Genomic DNA, 21613 nt, shown 5'->3' on the forward strand with positions numbered 1-21613 from the left:
TGATGCCCCTAGCCATAAATGATGCCCCCAGCCATAAATGATTCCCCTGTGCAATAAATGATGTCCCCAGCAATAAATGATTTCTCCAGCCCCCCTGCAATCAAAAGATGCCCCCAGCCATAAATGATGCCCCAGCCCCCCTGCAATAAAATGATGCCCCCAGCACTCCTGCAATAAAATGATGCTCCCAACAATAAAATGAAGTCCTGAGCCCCCTTGCAATAAAATGGTGCCCTGAGCCCCTCTGCAATAAATGATGTTCCCAGCCCCACTGCAATAAATGATGCCCCCAGAAATAAAATAAAGTCCCCTGCCCCACTGCAATAAAATGATACCCCCAGCACCCTGCAATAAAATGATGCCTCCCAGCCCCCTGCAATAAATGATGACCCCAGCAATAAAATGATGCCCCCAGCAATAAAAGTATGCCTCCAGCCTTCATGCAATAAATGATGCCCCCCAACAAAAATATGAAGCCCCCCTGCAATAAAATGACACCCCAGTCCCCCTGCAATTAATGATTGATGCCCCCACTAGACCCTCATTTTTAGGATTTTATATACTAATGGATTCCAGCTAGAGCTAGGGATCACACTCACAGCATGTGCATTTAGCTGAGCAGTGAGCATCTCTCCACTCCAGCCAGAGCCGCTGCCACATCTGCCCCCCCCCCCCGTGGGTGCCCCCCCAGAATAAAATAAAATCAAAACTGTACACAGTCTGTCAGAAGTTTGTTGCCCCTTCAGCAGCTGGTAGCTACGCCCCTGATACTGCTAGTCACTGGCTGCAGGCTGCCTCCCTCGCCCTCTCTCTTACCTCCTGCGCGCTGCTACACTGGGAGGAAGTGATAGGGGAGCGGGAGCCGGGAAGTCACATGTTCTCCCTTTTAAGGTTCCTCCCAGCCAGGCCAGCCCACCAAGTACAGATCTCGGAGGCCCAGGCCCCCAGCTGCTCCTCCCACCCTCTGCCACATCAGACAGTAGCAGCCAGCAGCATGTCTCTTGCAAGTGCATACAGCGACTGTTAGAATGTGACAAACTTGCTTGCAAGTAAGTAGATGCTCAGTCTCACCACTGCTGTATATGCAAGTCTGTGTTGGTCCCTGCCTGCTCACTCACGGCCATGCTCTGTTCTACCGGCCATCTTACTAACAGTACAAGAACACAAAACATTATAATAAAAAAAGTGGGCACTCGGTATGTGGGCAGGGCTAAGAAGACCGGCGGCCCACTGGGCAAATGCCCAGTATGCCCTATGGTTAGTCCGGACCTGGTATATAGCGATGTGGGGGTTTCGCTTTTTAGGGGTTAATAGGGTAATTAGGTGTATTGCGATGTGGGGGGTTTGCGGTTTAGGGGTTAAAAGTGTAATTAGGTGTATTGCGATGTGGGGGTTTTGCGGTTTAGGGTTTAATAGGGTAATTAGGTTTATTGTGATGTGGGGGTTTTGCGGTTTAGGGGTTAATAGGGTAATTAGGTGTATTGCGATGTGGGTGCTTAGCGGTTTAGGGGTTAATAGAGTAATTAGGTTTATTGTGATGTGGGGGTTTTGCGGTTTAGGGGTTAATAGGGTAATTAGGTGACGGTTAAGGGGTTATTAATTTTAATTGTACTTGCACTTTTTTGGGGAAGGCGGAAATATAGGTAAAGAAAGAACTGTTAGGTTTATTATTGGGAGGCGGCTCAGTCTAAACATTATTTATACAGTCACAATGCATAGTGACTGTATAAATGATGTAAACACTGACATTTTTTATTAATGCTTATTTTTTTTTTGTCAGTGTCTACATTATTGATACATTTTAAAAAAAAAAGAAAAACGATTGGAAATATTTTACCTCATAAGCTTCATAGACAGCTTAATAAAATAATTATAAATGTAATTGTATTGCTTTTTTTAAAAGCTGAAGTATTTAAAAAAAAAAGTTTGTTGCTACGTAAGTACCTCAGTAGTATACAATATTTTAGAATAATATATATATATATATATATATATAAATATATATATATACAGTATATATAAAGTATATATAATTAGACTGCCCTCTGAGCAGGCTTATCGACTAGTAAATAAATAAAACAGTCTCTATTTTGAAAATAAAATAATAAAATGTCTAATATTTTATTCTTAATTTTATTTGAACAATATAGATAACTAGGTGTCTGGGGAAGATGAACTGATTTTAAAATGGAGGTTTGAAATATTTAGGAAATAATTACTTCTGTGCTTTTTTTTTTTTTTTTTTTTTTTTTTACTAAGTACACCATAGAAAATGACACACATGTCTCCCCTCCCCATATTATTATTATTATTATTATTATTATTATTGCAAATTAAAGCTATTTTCTAAAAATGGTTGGTCTGCTGAAAAATAGAAGGCATAATTTGTGGGGGTACCCCACAAAAGGTGTGACATGTATGTTTAATTAAATGAGAACCAGTTTTTTAGCACAGGAGTGTGCAAAAATGGGTTAGCATGGGTTAATAGTTTCCAAGTACTCAACCACTTTACTATATGATTTTGTTTAGTTAGTGGTTGATTTTCAGCATTTCTAAAACTACAAAGTATGCGCTATATCGGCTATAGCGGCCATATATTGGGCACTTTTATGACATCCCCACACATGCAGAGTCTCAGCTAGTTAGATAGATGACACCTAAACAGAGACTTGTCCTTAAATATGATTTGCAGCTTATATTTATACACTGTGGGTTTCATGCCGCATATGTTCACTGACAATCAAACAGCAATCAGCTGTTCAACAGCTGCTGGTGAAGCAAGTAGAAGGGGCGTGACTGTGTTGGCAATCTGCGAAGCAATAGGACCTATTACTCCTGTTGACTCCACCCTCCCAGCTGTGTGGATAAGCCTGAGACTTTCATATACGCTACTTGCGTAACATCTGTGTCGGTCGCTTTGCTGCTTGTTTCTTCAGTCGGCGGTATATAGCGGAGGTTACACACAGCTGTCTGGGGCAATTGCTTATGCTGGTCTCTGCACAAACAGCGTAAGGTTACGTTGTCGCATAGATACGCTTGTGGCGCAGCTGACAGGAGGAGCTGGACATGGCAGCTCCAGTGTGAAGCGGATGGGCCAGAACGGAGGCTGTTGGTGGGGAGGAAGGTAACGGGAGAGATACATGGCAGGGAGAGAAGATTATTATAGTAATTATACGTAACGGTTTGCTGGCATTATTGTGCAGCATTAACAGGCCGAGCCAATGAGCTTAGTGCTTTTCTGCACAAGGCCCGATAGGTGTATCGTCTGCTAAACTCAAAGCCCAATGATCCCTTCATGTCTATTGTATAGAGGCGACAATGATCCACGGTAGCTAATAGAGGTGTGTCAACTGTGTATATTTGTCTATCACATTGATACGCACAGCTCACAATGTGTGTTTACCTTTATGTTTGTAATTTTTTTCTATTTCCTATTCTTTTACTACTAATATTTTGTGCTATACAACATTCCGAGGTTGTAGTTCTACACACAAACCAGATGTGAAAAAATGTTATATTTATCATCAGAGAGCCAATTGAGAGAGCTTAAACTTCATAGTCCAGTGCAAAAAGCTCATATATGCAGAGCCAATATCCATGCATGCATTTGTGAGAATTGTGTGTACTGTATATAAATATATATATATATATACATATATATATATATTTATATAATTTCCACAATCTGCCTACTTTATAGGGGGAGTATGATTCTTTTATCAAAATGGCAAACCAAATAACCAAAATCCACACACTTCCCCTTCTGTTCATGTACTGCACTCTATATGATATATATTATATATATATGTGTGTGTCTATACGTGTATGTGTATGTATTTTATTAACCTTCGTCATAGCTTATATTGTTATTTCTTTTTGTATCTGTGACAATAGCAAGAGAATGTGTTTGGAAAGGTATTTTCTTCTAACAAAGATATATTGTTTTAAACGTTACTTAATAAAGCACATATATTAGGATATAATCCATACATGCATAACTAATCATCTTTCTTTCATGTTTAAGTGATGGTAAAGTTCACTTTTTATAATCAGATCCTGAATGTTAGTGATATTTTAGATGGATTTTAATTGATCACTTCTAATGAAGATGCGCTGCAAATTACATTTTAATCAAGGCGTGCATTCTAAAAGTAATATTTATTGTGAATCTAACAGTTTGAACTGTTCTCCAATCAGCGCTCTAGCCATATGGCACTTTTATTGTAGCTAGAGCGCTGATTGAAGAACAGTTTGAACTTTCAGCTCACAAAAATATATTACTTTTTTAAGCACATTTTTTTTAGAAGTGATCAATTAAAGTCTCTAAAATATCACTAACATTCAGGATCTAATTATAAGAACTGGAAGGTTTAGCATCACTTTAAATGTTACTAAAAATAATTTGGTGGTTCATAGTATGTTTGCTGCAAAATGTATTTGTGCTACATTGTCTTCTTGTAAATTAACAAGACATTATCTGATATTTGTTTAACCCCTTAATGACCACAGCACTTTTCCATTTTCTGTCCGTTTGGGACCAAGGCTATTTTTACATTTCTGCTGTGTTTGTGTTTAGCTGTAATTTTCCTCTTACTCATTTACTGTACCCACACATATTATATACCGTTTTTCTCGCCATTAAATGGACTTTCTAAAGATACCATTATTTTCATCATATCTTATAATTTACTATAAAAAAAATTATAAAATATGAGGAAAAAATTGAAAAAAAACACACTTTTTCTAACTTTGACCCCCAAAATCTGTTACACATCTACAACCACCAAAAAACACCCATGCTAAATAGTTTCTAAATTTTGTCCTGAGTTTAGAAATACCCAATGTTTACATGTTCTTTGCTTTTTTTGTAAGTTATAGGGTCATAAATACAAGTAGCACTTTGCTATTTCCAAACCATTATTTTTCAAAATTAGCGCTAGTTACATTAGAACACTAATATCTTTCAGGAATCTCTGAATATCCATTGACATGTATATATTTTTTTTTAGTAGACATCCCAAAGTATTCATCTAGGCCCATTTTGGTATATTTCATGCCACCATTTCACCGCCAAATGCGATTAAATATAAAAAATCGTTCACTTTTTTTTACTAATTTTTTCACAAACTTTTGGTTTCTCACTGAAATTATTTACAAACAGCTTGTGCAATTATGGCTTAAATGGTTGTAAATGCTTCTCTGGGATCCCCTTTGTTCAGAAATAGCAGACATATATGGCTTTGGCGTTGCTTTTTAGTAATTAGAAGGCTGCTAAATGCCACTGCGCACTACACGTGTATTATACCCAGCAGTGGAGGGGTTAATTATGGAGCATGTAGGGAGCTTTTAGGGATACTTTTAGCTTTAGTGTAGTGTAGTAGACAACCCCAAGTATTGATCTAAGCCAATTTTGGTATATTTCATGCCACCATTTCACCGCCAAATGCGATCAAATTAAAAAAAAACGTTAAATTTTTCACAATTTTAGGTTTCTCACTGAAATCATTTACAAACAGCTTGTGCAATTATGGCACAAATGGTTGTAAATGCTTCTCTGGGATCCCCTTTGTTCAGAAATAGCAGACATATATGGCTTTGGCGTTGCTTTTTGGTAATTAGAAGGCCGCCAAATGCCGCTGCATTTCACACGTGTATTATGGCTAGCAGTGAATGGGTTAATTATGTAGCTTGCAGGGTTAATTTTAGCTTTAGTGTAGAGCTCAGCCTCCCACCTGAAACATGAGACCCCCTGATCCCTCCCAAACAGCTCTCTTCCCTCCCCCACCCCACAATTGTCCCCGCCATCTTAAGTACTGGCAGAAACTCTGCCAGTACTAAAATAAAAGCTATACTTGGGCTTTTTTGTTTTTTGTTTTGGCATATTTACATATGCTGCTGTGTAGGATTCCCCCTTAGTCCCCAACCTCACTGATCCCCCCACAGCTCTCTAACCCTCCCCCTCTGCCTTAATGGGCGCCATCTTGGGTACTGGCAGCTGTCTGCCAGTACCCAGTTTAGTAACAAATGTGCCTTTTTTTTTTTTAAAAATGCCCTTTTCTGTAGTGTAGCTTCCCCCCCCCCCCAAGACCATCCCCCCACCCCTTCCAGATCCCTTAGCTGTTCATTTTTAACTTTTAACAAACATTTTATTTTAACTTTTAGCAGCTTCATTTTTCTGTAGTGTAGCGGTTCCCTCCCGCTCCCGCCCCGTGCACACGCCCGCCCGCCGCCCCCCGTGCACGCGCGCGCTCCCGTGCGCGCTCCCGACGGTTCCGCCCCCGATCTCGCCCCCCTTCCCTCCAGTCGGTACATCGATGGCCGCCCACCCGCCTCCCAGACTTGCTCCCACCCACCAACGATACCGGCCACCGATGTTCGGTGCAGAGAGGGCCACAGAGTGGCTCTCTCTGCATCGGATGGCCAAGGGGGGTTATTGCAGGATGCCTCCATATCGAGGCATCACTGCAATAACCGGAAAGCAGCTGGAAGCGAGCAGGATCGCTTCCAGCTGCTTTCCAGACCAAGGACGTACGCCACACGTCCTCGGTCATTAACTGTCTTTTTTTTGAGGACGTGTGGCGTACGTCCTTGGTCATTAAGGGGTTAAAGGGACACTGAACCCAAATTTTTTTCTTTTGTGATTTAGATAGAGCGTGCAATTTTAAGCAACTTTCTAATTTACTTCTATTATCAAATTTTCTTCATTTTCTTGGTATGTTTATTTGAAAAGCAATAATGTAAGTTTAGGTGCCAGCCCATTTTTGGTGAACAACCAGGGTTGTCCTTGCTGATTGGACAGCACCAATAAACAAGTGCTGTCCATTGATCTGAACCAAAAAAATTGCTGGCTCCTTAGCTTAGATGCCTTCTTTTTCAAATAAAAACAGCAAGAGAATGACGAAAAATTGCATGCTCTATCTGAATCATGAAAGGAAACAAAAATTGGGTTTAGTGTCCCTTTAATTATTGGTTAGCTTTCAGCATAAACTATGTCAGACTATTTATTTATTTATTTTAATTTTTTTAAATTCTTTGTTTTTTGACAATATACAAAATTCCAAAAAGTTCTAATTTTCGTAGCAACATACAAAATTTACATAAAAAATTTACTATCATACGCGTTCCTAGTATATAGATCTTTTATCCCTAGGCATAATATTACCTAGGGGTTACCTCTAATACCGTCTACACTCAGCAAGGGAAATGCATAGAGGGGGAAAAAAATAATAATTTTAAAGTTCTTATATTGTACAGTATATCATTTTTACATAGAGATGTTCAGGTGATATTTTCTAGTCCACTTTTTACAGCTATGCTGCATCACTTTCAAGTGTTTCAACATTTGGGTATCATGGTCCTTTAAGATGGCGGTGACAATTGTGAGGTGGGGGAGGGAAGAGAGCTGTTTGAGGGGGGTCAGGGAGGGATCAGGGGTGGGATGTGTCAGGTGGGAGGCTGATCTCTACACTAAAGCTAAATTTAACCTTACAGCTACATAATTAACCCCTTCCCTGCTGGGCATAATGCACGTGTAGCGGCCTTCTAATGACCAAAAAGCAATTCCAAAACTATATGTCTGCTATTTCTGAACAAAGGGGACCCCAGAGAAGCATTTACAACCATTTGTGCCATAATTACACAAGCTGTTTGTAAATAATTTCAGAGAGAAACCTAAAGTTTGTGAAAAAGTAAACTATTTTTTTTACTTGATTGCATTTGGCGATGAAATGGTGGCATAAAATATACCAAAATAGGCCTAGATCACTACTTTGGGTTGTCTACTAAAAAAATATACAGCATATATACATGTAAAGGGTTATTCAGGGATTCCTGACAGATATCAGTGTTCCAATGTAACTATCGCTAATTTTGAAAAACAAAAATAGTTTGGAAGTAGCAAAGTGCTACTTGTATTTATTGACCTATAACGTTAAAAAAAAAAAGAAAAGCAAAAAACATGTAAACATTGGGTATTTCTAAACTCAGGACAAAATTTAGAAATTATTATATTATTGGGTGTTTTTGGTGGTTGTAGATGTGTAACAGTTTTTGGGTGTCTAAGTTAGAAAAAGTGTGTTTTCCATTTTTTCCTCATATTTTATCATTTTTTTTATAGTAAATTATAAGATATGATTAAAATAATGGTATCTTTAGAAAGTCCATTTAATGGAAAAAAGGTATATAATACATGTGGGTACAGTAAATGAGTAAGAGGAAAATTACAGCTAAACACAAACACCGCAGAAATGTAAAAATAGCCCTGGTCCAAAACGGTCAGAAAATTGAAAAGTGCTCTGGTCACTAAGGGGTTAAATAAAAAATATTCTCATCTTTATTTTTTTAAATGCACAAGGCAGTTATAAGGGGTTGAAGTTAGGGGATGTGAGGGTTTAGAAAAAAAGGTACTGTACTGAAAAATGCCTTTACGTTGCGGTCTATGGAGACTGTGTTTTAACTATAAACATATCTATAAGCTTATATACATATATATTTGTGTTAATATGTGTATATACATATATAAAAATTCAAGAAGAAAATGCAGTACCACGCGCCGTGTAGTAAAATATACCTCTTTATTCAAAACTTGTTTAAAATTTCCATGTTACAAAGAATAGTGACAGCCTGCCACCTGTATGGAGAGAGAGCGCAGCACACGGGCTTACGCGTTTCGGCAGATTGCCGTAATCATAGCCATGTATATAATCATATATATTTTTAATTTGCTGCGCGACTTGGAGCCTATGTAAGCATGCTCTCGTGAGCGCAAGGCTTCCAGGCAATGCGAACATGAGGACGTATTAGCATTGCGCTTAACTTGTAATACAAGTGCACATTTACGTGCGCTGGTATTTCTGAGTGGTGTGCAAATATCTTGCTTGCGAAATGGCAATTTACGCTCCACTCGTAATCTAGGCCTATGTGAGACATTTTGTATATACATTAATCCTGACATAAGCATTTGTTTTTTTAATTAAAGTAGCATGAGGCTGTATATTAATCTCTGTAATGTTTAATTTTGGTAAATGTATTCCATTAATCTTTACTGGTGTTATTATATATGTGAATGGATTAAGGAGATTGTTGTGTATAAATCATTTAAAGGAACATGAAACCCACATTTTTTTCTTTCAGGAATTTAGAAAGAGTGTGAAATTTTAAATAACTTTCTAATTTACTTCTATTATCTGATTTGCTTCATTCTCTTGATATACTTTGCTGGAAAGCATATCTAGATAGGCTCAGTAGCTGCTGATTGGTTGCTGCACATAGATGCCTCGTGTAATTGGCTCATCCATGTGCATTGCAATTTCTTCAACAAAGGATATCTAAAGAATGCAGAAAATTAGATAATAGAAGTAAATTGGAATGCTGTTTAAAATTGTATTCTCTACCTCAGTGATTTGCACACTTTTTTACATTAAAAAAATCCTGTGGCACACCACCATCCCAAAATTTTACAAAATCACACATTGTAGCCTAATACAGGATATATATATATATATATATATATATATATATATACACACACACACTGTACTGTGCTGTCATGCCATGCCTCCTACAAACTATACATGACATATTGACATTCATTCACAAACACCCCCGCACTGTTGTCAGTCTGCCGAGGCACACCTGAGGATCTCTCACGGCACACTGGTTGAAAAACACTGCTCTACCTGAATCATGGAAGAAAATGTTTGGGTTTAGTGTCACTTAAAGGGACATTATGCACTCATTTTCTCTTTGCATAAATGTTTTGTAGATTATCTATTTATATAGCCCATAAAGTTTTTTTTTTATTGTTTTTTTAAAATGTATAGTTTTTTGCTTATTTTTAAATAACATTGCTCTGATTTTGAGTCTCCTAACCAAGCCCCAAAGTTTTAGGAGAATACTGTCAGATACCTACTCCAGCTTGCTCCCGTTTGTGTAAAGGGTCTTTTCATATGCAAAAGAAGGGGGAGAGGGGGGTGTCTTATTTTCCACTTGCAGTGGGCTTTCCAGCTACCTTTTCAAAAGAGCTAAACTGAGAGCTTCTAAGTTTTTAAACAGTTTTATACTGGATTTTTATATCTGTATCTGGGCATCTTATTCTTTATATTAGTGTCTATTACATGCAGTTGAATGAAAATTGGTGTATACTGTCCCTTTAAAGTTTTTTTGAAAGCTTGTGATCCACCCCATAGTTATATGCAAGCATTATTACAGTAATAAAATGCTCTAACGCATCCGTTCTTTTTCTTTTGTTTGCAATTTTATGCCCATTTAATGATCTGTCCTGGTCCAGGACATCAATGCTCCAGTTATGTCTTGTTTAAGCCCTTATTCATGCTTGTTCACCTAATTTTAAGTTTTTGTGTGTGTGTCCCCCACAAAAGTAGCCTCATATTTAAATATACTGCTACACTTCTGTTTTACATTATCCCTTTTCCCCTCTTATACTCCAATATATGTTACTTTTTTCATCCTTATTATTTGACTGTAATTCATTATAAGGTTCTGCAGACTGTTTAAGCCATATATTTCTTTTCATTACAGACTGACCATGAGTGTCGCACTCGGGCCTTAAAATAGAAGGCTGTGTGTTTTGCCATGACGACTGGCGACTGTTGTCACCTTCCAGGTTCCCTATGTGACTGTACAGGGAGTTCAACCTTCCTGAAGTCCGTAGAGGACTCTGACCTTGGCAGGCCACAATATGTCACTCAAGTGACTGCAAAGGATGGCCAGCTGCTTTCTACGGTTATCAAGGCACTGGGCACACAGAGGTATGTGAGTTGTCACTTTTTATTGCGGTTACCCTGTTATGCATTTCTATGACACACAAATCTTATACAATAAGCAACAGAGTGTGTAAACAATAAGTAATTAATGCATAATAAATATGTTTTGCGTTCCAGAGTGTCTACATCACAATTGGAAGTCATGGTTATATTGTAAAAGGAAAAAAAATAAAAAATTATATATATATATATATATATATATATATATATATATATATATATATATATATATATATATATATACACATATATATAGAGAGAGAGAGACCGATCTATTAAACAAAGTGGGAAAACACCTTGGCCTTTAAATAACAATTTCTAAATAGGACATTTTAGCAGTCCCCCCCCCCATAATGTTTTGTAACTCCTATTTTCTCAACTTGTGATATGTGTATCCCTGGGGGGGGCATTGTCAAAGGGTATTCCAGGGATTGCCCTTCATTTTTATTTTTTTTATGTAGTTGTGGTAAACATAACATATCACTGAAAGTGGTGACTCATTTCCACCCTCAAGCACTCCTAATAAGGTGAGTATTTCATGGCCTAGGTTGGCCTACTAATCAGTCAGTCATTTGAGTACTGGAGCTGAGCTTCACTCATATGAAGTGTCTCAGGGAAATGAGCCAGAAAATGTGCCACAGTGAAGAGACACTAATAACTGACTACATATCTGTGTTGTGTCTGTGTTTATTCATATTTATTTGCTGCTCTGATGTTTCCAAAGATTTGCTGTACCCAGATTCAATAAAATTGGATTTTAAAGTACATTCCTGAAAAAAAAGATGTCTGTATATTTTCTCTAGTTAATAGGTCAGAAAACAAGTTGTGAAATCATGTGATACACCTGATTTCTATTTTTATCATATGAGAGTTTGAGATCATATATGTTTATGTATTTGAGTTGGGTACATAGGAGACAAATGAATGTCTTCAGGGGTACTTGCTACATAAAGGATGAGGAACACTGGTGTAATTTACCTTTCACCACAAGCTTTGGTTTTGGTCTCCAAGAGGATTTTTTTTTTCCAAGTCGGTCAATGCAGGCGATTCATCGATAAGACGTTATACCACCTGCCCTATAGACTTTCACCAGAGCGCTCACATGCTGCACTCAGTTAGTGGCTATGGATTCTGAAAGATGGGTGCGCATATATATCAGAAATGTATGTTGTTACCAAACATGGGATCTATAAATGTGGAAACTGCATTATGTATATCTGGCTAAATTAAAGAGGTTCATGAGACCCCTTTTTAAAGCAACCCTCATTCAAGTGACACTGTGTCTTTTCCCTGTGCCTTCTTGTATACAGTAGTATAATAAGGAAGTGCCCTGTGACTGAGAGGCTTACTTATTGATCCATCCCCCCCACATCATGAGTTAGGGAGAGATACGGTCCAAATTTAAACAAAAACTTTGAATAATTTGAGTATCAAATAGATCCTGCAGTGCCTTTATATTATAAAGTATTCCCCCCTTTCTCTGGTTCTGGGTCTATTTACAATAACATGGCAACTGCATTTGAACATCTGCATTCCAGATGTGAGCTAGACAAATAAACATAATATAAATTAAAAAAAAAATAAGAGAACAAGGATTAGGATACGGACGGCTACCATAAGCCTAGAAGAATCAATTTGGTGTTTCTAAAAGAGTATATTAGATATTCAACCTCACTATGAGAGAGGACTTTAATAAACTGAGACCATTTAGAGAAAAAACTCTTTACATCTTGGTCGTTATGTAAATTAGTATCAACTTGTTCAATAATACATTGTTTCTTCAAGCAGTTTTGTACTTCTAAAATACTAGGAGTTGCTCTTGTTCTCCACTTCTTTAGGATCAGGTATCTAACAGCAAGAATCACCAGGTTTACAGTTTTAAGTTTTTATCATGAGACAACCCTGTGTAAGCAAGAAGAAAAACAGCATTTGATGGTGATAGTATCAAAGAAGGGACACCCACCGTATTAATAAGCCAGTATTGTAACTTCAACCAAAAATTTCTGATTTTTGGGCAGTCCCATAACATATGCAGGAGGTTAACTGATGGATAAGAACATTTTGGGCATCTGTTAAAGCTAGTGTTCCGACATTTAGACCCTTTCTCTGGAGTAAAATAAGACATAATGTAATATTTTAACATGTGACTCCCTCCAGGAGGCAGAGAGGGTAACACGGGAGACTACTTGAATCGAGGAGGTAAGTAGAGTAAGATCCAAAGAGTTTTGCGCTAGCATTGCAGACCATTTGGATTGAACTTTTACCAATGTATCTGGGCCATTGATTGAGATCAAGGTTTGATAAATAAATGAAATTGATATAGAAAAGGAGGTGTGCGCTAGGAATGACATGAACCAATTTTTAACTGAGAAGCCAATTCTCAACAGTTCCTAGAGACCATTCCTAGCCGTAATCAGTAACCAGTTTAAGAGCATAGTGTCTCGCTTGGAGATAAGCGAAAAAGTTTTAATTAGAGAGATGAAATTCCTCTTTAAGAGAATTAAAAGTCTTGAAACATCTTCTCTCAAAATCCAATAATTGATAAGTGTGGCAAACCTAGCCACTTCTGGACTATAACATAAGAAAGGTTGTCTATAGGCTGTATATTGTGCTATGTAGATGTGACAGACCCTTCTGTCAGCACTGAAAGAGTTAACTGTGTTCAGCTTTAGCCTCAGCTATTGTGCACTGTCATTAATGTTATTGATACACAGTCCATTGTTTAATCAACCTCAGAGAGCAGACCCTAGATGATAAGGAAAGCCAAGTGTGTGTCTGTGTTTAAATTGTTATCAGCTTGAGCAAGGTATTCTATTGTATCATGTAAAAGGGCGTGTTCCCTCCATTCAATGTACAACAGTCTTTCAACCCCCCTTCTGGGGGGGGGTCAGACCTGCATAAATACTGGGCATATGAGCCTTAATAAAAGTCATTCTGTTTAAAAACCTGAAAACTGGCTGGGTTGTGAATTGCTGATTCCCTATGCAGGACATTGTTCCCTGGTGTTAACCCTTGGTATCCGGTTGGTACCGTTACAATTGGTGGCAAGCGACGGAATGAACCTTATCGCCCAGAAGAGCAACTACACAAGCCAGTAACCTCAGGAAGAGGGGGATTACTACAATACTGACTAAGATGGAAGGAGTACCAGGGACCGAAGTGAATGGAGATGGATTATTCTAAGCTAAAGAGACAAACGTAAAAGGAACTGCTAGAAGCCAGGGGAAAGATAGGCAGCAGCAAACCCAAGGCTATATTAATTGCTGAGCTGATGGAGGGAGACAGAGCTCGCAGCGCTACGCCTCCAGCAGCCATGGAGGAGACCCTATACCAGAGGGAAATGAGGACCAGGCTGGAATTTTTACCCCAACCTGTACCACGGGATATGCTATCCGTGGTAATGGCAGATGTGCAGGAGTACGTGATGGCACACAGTCCGCGGAATGCATCCTCCCGAGCAGAATCCATTTTGGACGCACTCAGCAACCCAGTAAGACCCAAAATCCCATACCATGCATTTAAAATGTTTTGTGAGGAGAAGGATGAGATTGATGGGTATTTACAGGATTTTGAGAGACTGTGCGAGTTACATGATTTGGAGCAGTCCGTATGGGTGCCGGTGCTAGCAGGCAAGCTAGCCGGTAGGGCAGCGGAAGCGTATCGCGCTGTACCCAGGGAGGACAGCAAGGATTACGCTAAAGTGAAGAGAGCGATCTTGGAAAGATATGCCATTACCTCAGAGGCATACCGGCGCAAGTTTAGAGGCCTGCGCAAGCCAGAAAGAGATTCCCATGCAGAGTGGGCCCACAAGCTGGATCAAGCATCTCAGGGGTGGATACAGGCCAGCCAAGCTACCACCATGGAAGAATTGCGACAACTGATGCTGTTGGAGCAATTCTTTAACGGCTTGTCCCCAGAAGCCCAAGAATGGGTGAGAGATCGAAAACCCCTCACCTTAACCGAAGCAGCCAGATTAGCAGACCAGCATTTTGATGCCAGGAGGCACCATGGACTACAGCCTAACAACGGACGGGCTAATATACAATGCCACACCTGCAAGCAGTGGGGACATATGGCACGTGAGTGCACCCAAAATCGGAGCAGACAAGCTTGGAACCAGGTCAGACAGAACCTGGCCCCAAGGGCGGCTGCTCACCATTACCAAACGGAGCCAGCCGCTCATGAGGTGTTGAGCACCCAAGCCGAGGAACCCCTGGGAATTCTGCATGAGGTGATGTCGGTCCAGGGACTTCGGGATTCGGGAGCTACTTTAACCCTGATAGCTCCCCATTTGGTGCCGGATACAGCACCCACTGGCGGATCCGTGGCAGTACGAGGGGCAGGGGGAGCAGTATACCGATTGCCCACTGCTAGAGTGGAGTACAGACCCCCAGTCACCCCAGCAGCTGCCAGTTACCAACCCCCGGCGCACCGCTATACCACACGGCCTCCGGCCACGAACTACCCTCAGAGAGCCCGGTTCAATTCGCGGGGCTACTCACAACCTATTCGGTGCTTTGGATGTAAGCAACTAGGGCACAAAAGACCAGAGTGTCCCCTAAACGCAGCGAATCAAGCACAGTCCTGGAGAAGACCCGCTGGCGGAATCCCACATAATCCTCAGCCTGTGGCCCGCTACGTAGAGGCGCCAGAATGCTGGGGCAGCCTACATGAAGCAGACCCCGTGCAAGCTGCCCACCGGAATAACCGGCAACGGGTTAAAGTGAATGGGAAGGAGGTCAGTTGTCTACGGGATACTGGTGCTACCATGACCTTGCTTCAAGAGAACTTGGTGCCTGAGAAACAGCACACTGGAGACACTGTGGCTGTGAGGGTAGCAGGGGGCACTGTGTTCCGCCTACCTGTTGCCAGGGTACATTTGGATTGGGGAGTGGGCGCTAGACTTGTGAATGTGGGGGTCAAGAAGGACTTACCTGCTGATGTTCTCCTTGGAAATGACTTGGCCCCCCTTGTTTCTGCCTATGCTCCCATGGATCCCGCTGATGTTAACCCTGTGACTACCCAAGCCCAGTCCCTCCGGGAAGAGACGCTTCCATGTTTGGGGTGGGGGCAGTACTGAGCCAAGTTGGAGCAGATGGCGGAGAACACCCCGTAGCTTACTTGAGCCGAAAGTTGTTGCCCCGGACATCCCCAAGCCGATCCGTTGGGATCAGACTGTGTATGCCGGCTTGGTTCTGGGGGAGCATTGTGGCAAACCTAGCCACTTCTGGACTATAACATAAGAAAGGTTGTCTATAAGCTGTATATTGTGCTATGTAGATGTGACAGACCCTTCTGTCAGCACTGAAAGAGTTAACTGTGTTCAGCTTTAGCCTCAGCTATTGTGCACTGTCATTAATGTTATTGATACACAGTCCATTGTTTAATCAACCTCAGAGAGCAGACCCTAGATGATAAGGAAAGCCAAGTGTGTGTCTGTGTTTAAATTGTTATCAGCTTGAGCAAGGTATTCTATTGTATCATGTAAAAGGGCGTGTTCCCTCCATTCAATGTACAACAGTCTTTCAACCCCCCTTCTGGGGGGGGTCAGACCTGCATAAATACTGGGCATATGAGCCTTAATAAAAGTCATTCTGTTTAAAAACCTGAAAACTGGCTGGGTTGTGAATTGCTGATTCCCTATGCAGGACATTGTTCCCTGGTGTTAACCCTTGGTATCCGGTTGGTACCGTTACAATAAGTTTTAATAAGACTTAAGGTCTCCCATTTAGAAAAAAGAGCTGACTGCAGCCCTGCTTGAAACTAGGGGTTGTTCAGGAGTGGGATATGTCTTGATACCCTAGAGTCAATATGCAAGGAGTTACAAATCCTTTTCCACATCTGAATTGGATTATAAATGGATCTTATCTTTTTTTATTTCACAAGGGATCATACTATTATTACAGTGTATTAAGGCTATGAGAGAGAACGGGTATGTTAAACTTCCTTCAAGTTCATTATTTGTTACATAGTTGCTGTTAGTCATCCAATCTACTACAATTCGTGCCAAAAACACTTGATTATATAGGCGGAGATCAGGAAGAGAGTCCTTCGTACTTCGTGGGTAAAGCTAATTTAGATAAAGAGATTCTAGATTTTTTGTTCTGCCAGATGAAGGATCGTAAGGCCACGTTAAATAGTAGGATATCCTTTGTTTTAAGAATCAGCGGAGTATTCTGGAGGATGTAAAGGATTTTGGGGAGAAGGTCATCATATAGAGAGCTATACGCCCCGATAAGGAGAGAGGGAGCTTCTGCCAGTTTTTAAAGGTTTCTTTTATTTTATTGAGCACTGGGAGTATGTTCAGAGTATACCAATAATCAGGATTAGAAGATATCCAAATACCTAGGTATTTAAATGAATCTTGCACTATACTAAAAGGGATATCTATAGGTGAATCTTTAGTCTGTTTGATCCAGAGTAACTCCTTTTTTGTAGTATTAACCTTATAACCGGAAAAGGATCCAAACTGTTCTATTATTGATAGCAGCTTTGGGATATTTTTAGAAGTATTCAATATATATATTAATACATCATCGGCATAAAGTGCATTTCGTATTTCCTTATTCTTGAGTTTAATTCCTTCGAGATGTTGCCGAATTTGGATAGCAAGGGGTTCGATGGCCAGGTCAAAGAGGAGTGGAGAGAGAGGACACCCCTGTCTGGTTCCTCTCTTCAGCAATATGTCCAGAGACAGATTGCCATTTACCAAAATTTTCGTGGAGGCGTTTTTATATAAGTTATTAAAAAAACAGAGAAAGTTACCACCTAGACCAAACTGCTGCAGAGTGAATGATAAATGATCGTAATGTACTGAATTGAACGCTTTTTCAGTGTCTATTGAGATGATCGCCATGTCAGGGGTGTCCTCTACCCCCGCGATCTGCAACCCCTCCAATGTTTTAAAGTAATCTATTTTGAGGAATACTTCCCTTATTTTAGCCAAGGAATTATGGTTCAGCAGGAACCCGGCTTGGTCTTTGTGGATAATGGTGGGAAGGAGAGATTGGAGCCTTTGTGCCAAAATAGCCGTAAGAAGTTTGTAGTCCGTGTTTAGGAGCGCAATGGGTCTGTAAGACTCTTTTTTTTTTTTTTTTTTTTTTAATCGCATCTTTCCCTTGCTTGACTATAAGAGCAGTGTATGAAGCAACAAACTCAGATGTTGGCTCATTGCCTTTAATAAATAAGTCATTAAAAAGTAAAGTTAAATGTGTTGTTATTTCTGGTGATAGTATTTTATAGAACTCATTCGGGAGAGCATCAGATCCCGGAGCTTTGTTGAGGGCAAGGTTTTGAATTGTTGTAGAAGTTTCTAACTCAGTAATAGGAGAATATAAGGTTTCGAGTAAGTCATGGGTTAGTGACGGAAAGGATATTTTTTCCAAAAATCTTCACGTTCTATATTTGAAGTCTTGGAAGAATATAAAACCTTGTAGTAATCCGCGAATACCCTGAGTAGTTCTGGTGATTTAAAGTACTTACCTTCAGAATATATGGAATTTATTATGGGGAGGCTTTGTCACGTTTAACCAGATTTGCCAGGAGTCTCCCTGTTTTGTTTCCATAATGATATAGCTTAGCCTGTAATCTGAGGTCTCTCTGATATGCTTTGTACAAGAAGAAAGAATCTCTTTCTGCTAACGCAGAAGTGTATCTAGACCAATTTTCTCAGGTTCTCTGATAAATATATCGATTATATGCATTCGTAACTGCACTCAGTAATTCCTTTTCCCTTTCTTTAAGTCTCTTAGACCTGGACACACAGTAATTCCTTTTCCCTTTAAGTCTCTTTGACCTGGACACACTGTATGCTTTAGCAGTTTCCCAGAACAATGCAGGTCGAGGGATGTATTCTCGGTTAAAAAGGGCATATTCACGAAATCTGGAAACAAGCCAGTTTTTAAATTTGAGATCAGAAGCTAAGTAACATGGGAACAGGAAACCGGTGTTCCTGCGCACCAAGTAGCCTGACTGAAAATCGAGAGAAATCGGGGCATGATCAGATGTAGTAATTGATGAAATCTCAGCTAGTACCTTTGATTTACACAGTCTCTCATCCAGCAGAAATAGGTCTATTCTTGAAAGTGATTTATGTGCCTTAGAGTGACATGTGTAATCTCTGGAATCAGGGTTTTGTGATCTCCAAATGTCACATAGCTTCAAGTTACGAATCAATTTAATGAATAGTTTTGACTCCAGGTTATCTCTTAGTTTTAAGAGGAACAGGGTTCTGTCTTAATCTGTCTAGGGGGTATTGCGAAGCCATATTAAAGTCGCCTCCGAGTATCAAATAGCCTTCTGCATATGACATAAGCTTATTTTGTAAAGTTTCCCAGAAGGGAAGACTAAAGACATCGGGAGCATAAACATTACAAAATGTATACAATATTTTGGATATCTTAATTTTTGCCATTAGATACCTCCCCTCGTGGTCTGTAGCTACGTGTATAACTTCATATGAGATATTTTTCCCCAAAAGGATTCTACTCCGCTTTTTCTCTTTGAGGTGGAAGAGAATAGCGCTTCCTTGACACTGGAGATTTTAAGCTTAAGAACTTCCTCAGGTTTTAAGTGGGTTTCTTGCAGGAATGCAATATCAGTATTACTTTTCCTTAAATGGGACAGTATTAGTTTTCATTTAATAGGAGATGTGAGGCCTCCTATATTCCAAGAGGTCAATTTAAAATTACTCTCCGTAGCCATCTTCTAATAATATAAGTCAAAACAAAGCAGAAAAAAAAGGAAAGAAAAGAGAGAAACATTGAGCCTAAAACAGTACCCCAATATAGAACAATCAGAGGAAGTTTACCCCTACTTCCCTCCCAACCCTTATGTTCAGAAGATCTAGTCATTTATAGCAATCAGGGTTTATTTATCTACATTGTTTTATCACACTTTTAAATTTTATCCTGAGGGATAAGTCTCAGCATAAAATATTCCTGCATCTTTCGCTGATTCGATAAGATGTGTGCGGCCATCTATCGACAGTTTCAGCCTTGCTGGGTAGAGTAAGGTTGCCCGTGCAGCTTGTTTTATACATTTTGTACAGAATGGAGCAAGCTCCCACCTTTTTGTGGCTGTTTCTACCGAGTAATCCTGAAACATGAGAATTTTTGCATTGCCTAGGTTGGTGTTTACGAAAAGCTTGAAGCATTGTGACTTTGTGTTGAAAGTTTAGGACCTTTGCAATGATTGGCCTTGGTCTTGTGTTCGTTTTATTTGAGGTAGATGAGCCTATCCTATGAGCCCTTTCAATGACTATCTGGGGATGAGGTTCTGGGATCTGAAGTAACCGGGGTAATGTAATTGTAAGCAGCCTATCTAGATCTTCAAATTGTTTTTCCTCTGGGACCCCTATGACTTTTAGGTTTTTTTCTTCTTGATATATCCTCTAAATCTTCTATTTTACTCTGCATCTTCAGGAGTGTGATGTTTGTAGATTCAAGAATAGTTTTATGGGTCATAGTGAGATCCTCAAGATCTGAAATTCTTTGCTCAGCCTCAGAGTGTCTATGAGCAAATTGTTTTACTTCATTAGATAAAGCTGCAATATCTTGTTTAATCTCATGTTTTAGGATATCAAGTTTAGGAGCTAGGGCTTCAGAAATGCTTACAACTAGTGATTTAGTATCTAGTGGCTCAGTCAGAACTGAGGGATTAAGAGTAAGTAATTGTGCATCTGTCGAAGTTTCAAGAGCAGCTTTGTTCTTTTTATCTCTTTGTCTCCCTGCCATAGCTGAAGGAGAAGTTTTGGGGTGACTGTGAAGGTATTTGTCCATATATAAATGGATAATTCAAAGGATAACGATGAGAATTGTGAAAAAAGTAGAATAATCTATTGAATGGTAAAAGAGGAAAGCCCAGAGGGCGTGAGAATAGAATGGGTAATGTATACCCACTTAGCAAAATCGTGACTGGAGAGAAGGGGGTAATAACCCCCTTTGTGGAGTGTAAATTGTGCCAAAATTGTGGAGAATCAATTCAGTGTAGAAGGGGGAACAAACAAAAAAAAAAAAAGGGAAGAAAAAATAAGAGTGAGATATAAGAAAATTCTCTTTTTCAGTTATGGGGGAGACGACGAGTAAGCGTATATTGCCCAAGATGCTAAGGTTGCAATAATTTTCTCCTTCAAGTCTATTAATCGCAATGAAGACTAAATCCTTTATAAATTACTCTCAATTGTTGTGCTTTAAGCTATGGTGTTTACTGCGAGTCTTATGTCTGCAAGTGCTATCTTATAAGCATATCCTTCTATAAGATTATTATCTTAAAAAGAGTAGAAAGCAGAATCAGGCTGCAGAAATTATGTTTACCACTAAATCGGCCCTATCCCTCTCCTATTTTTAATAAGAAGAGGGGATTTCTAATGGAATATAATACTTCACAATATCTATGAAAAAAAAAAAAATGATGTTAACTCATCCGTATCTTATGGAATTGCTAAAGACTAATTCCTTTGTGTATGACTCTAGTAGTTCTACGAAGTTTTTAAAGAATTTACTGCAACTCCTCTAACAACCAATGTGGGTTTGCTTAACATGCTACAATTTAAATAAGTTATCTTTAAGGGAGTACAAAACAAGCACTCTCTAGAGAAAATATGTTGAGTTATGCGATTCTTTAGGAACCAGTAATAATTATGCTGGACTGCTTGCAGCTAGTGACAGTGATCCCCTGGGTACATTATCAGATTCTATAAAAATTGTATCTCTAGATATCTAGACTCCCCGGTGTGAGCCCCTAGGGATTGTACATTTGTATAATAGAAGGATAAAGCAGCTACATATATGAAAATCCTACTGCTTCCCATACAAAAACAGGAGTTGCCA

The 21613-nt window shown here is 39.5% G+C and overlaps 1 protein-coding gene across 2 annotated transcripts in view; it reads left to right on the plus strand.

Annotated features, from left to right (window-relative positions):
* The first annotated feature begins 2877 nt into the window (after positions 1-2877).
* Positions 2878-21613, plus strand: part of MARCHF2 (membrane associated ring-CH-type finger 2) — a 112154-nt gene continuing 93418 nt past the window's right edge. Inside the window, exons 1-2 of one of the 2 annotated variants that reach the window (XM_053703011.1) lie at positions 2878-3341; positions 10540-10769. In XM_053703011.1, the coding sequence (XP_053558986.1) occupies positions 10594-10769 (176 nt within the window). In that variant the 5' untranslated portion in view covers positions 2878-3341; positions 10540-10593. The remainder of the gene's footprint in view (positions 3342-10539; positions 10770-21613) is intronic. The other variant, XM_053703012.1, reaches the window with a different exon arrangement.

Source organism: Bombina bombina, chromosome 2, assembly GCF_027579735.1.
Source record: "Bombina bombina isolate aBomBom1 chromosome 2, aBomBom1.pri, whole genome shotgun sequence".
Classification (NCBI taxonomy): Eukaryota; Metazoa; Chordata; class Amphibia; order Anura; family Bombinatoridae; genus Bombina; species Bombina bombina.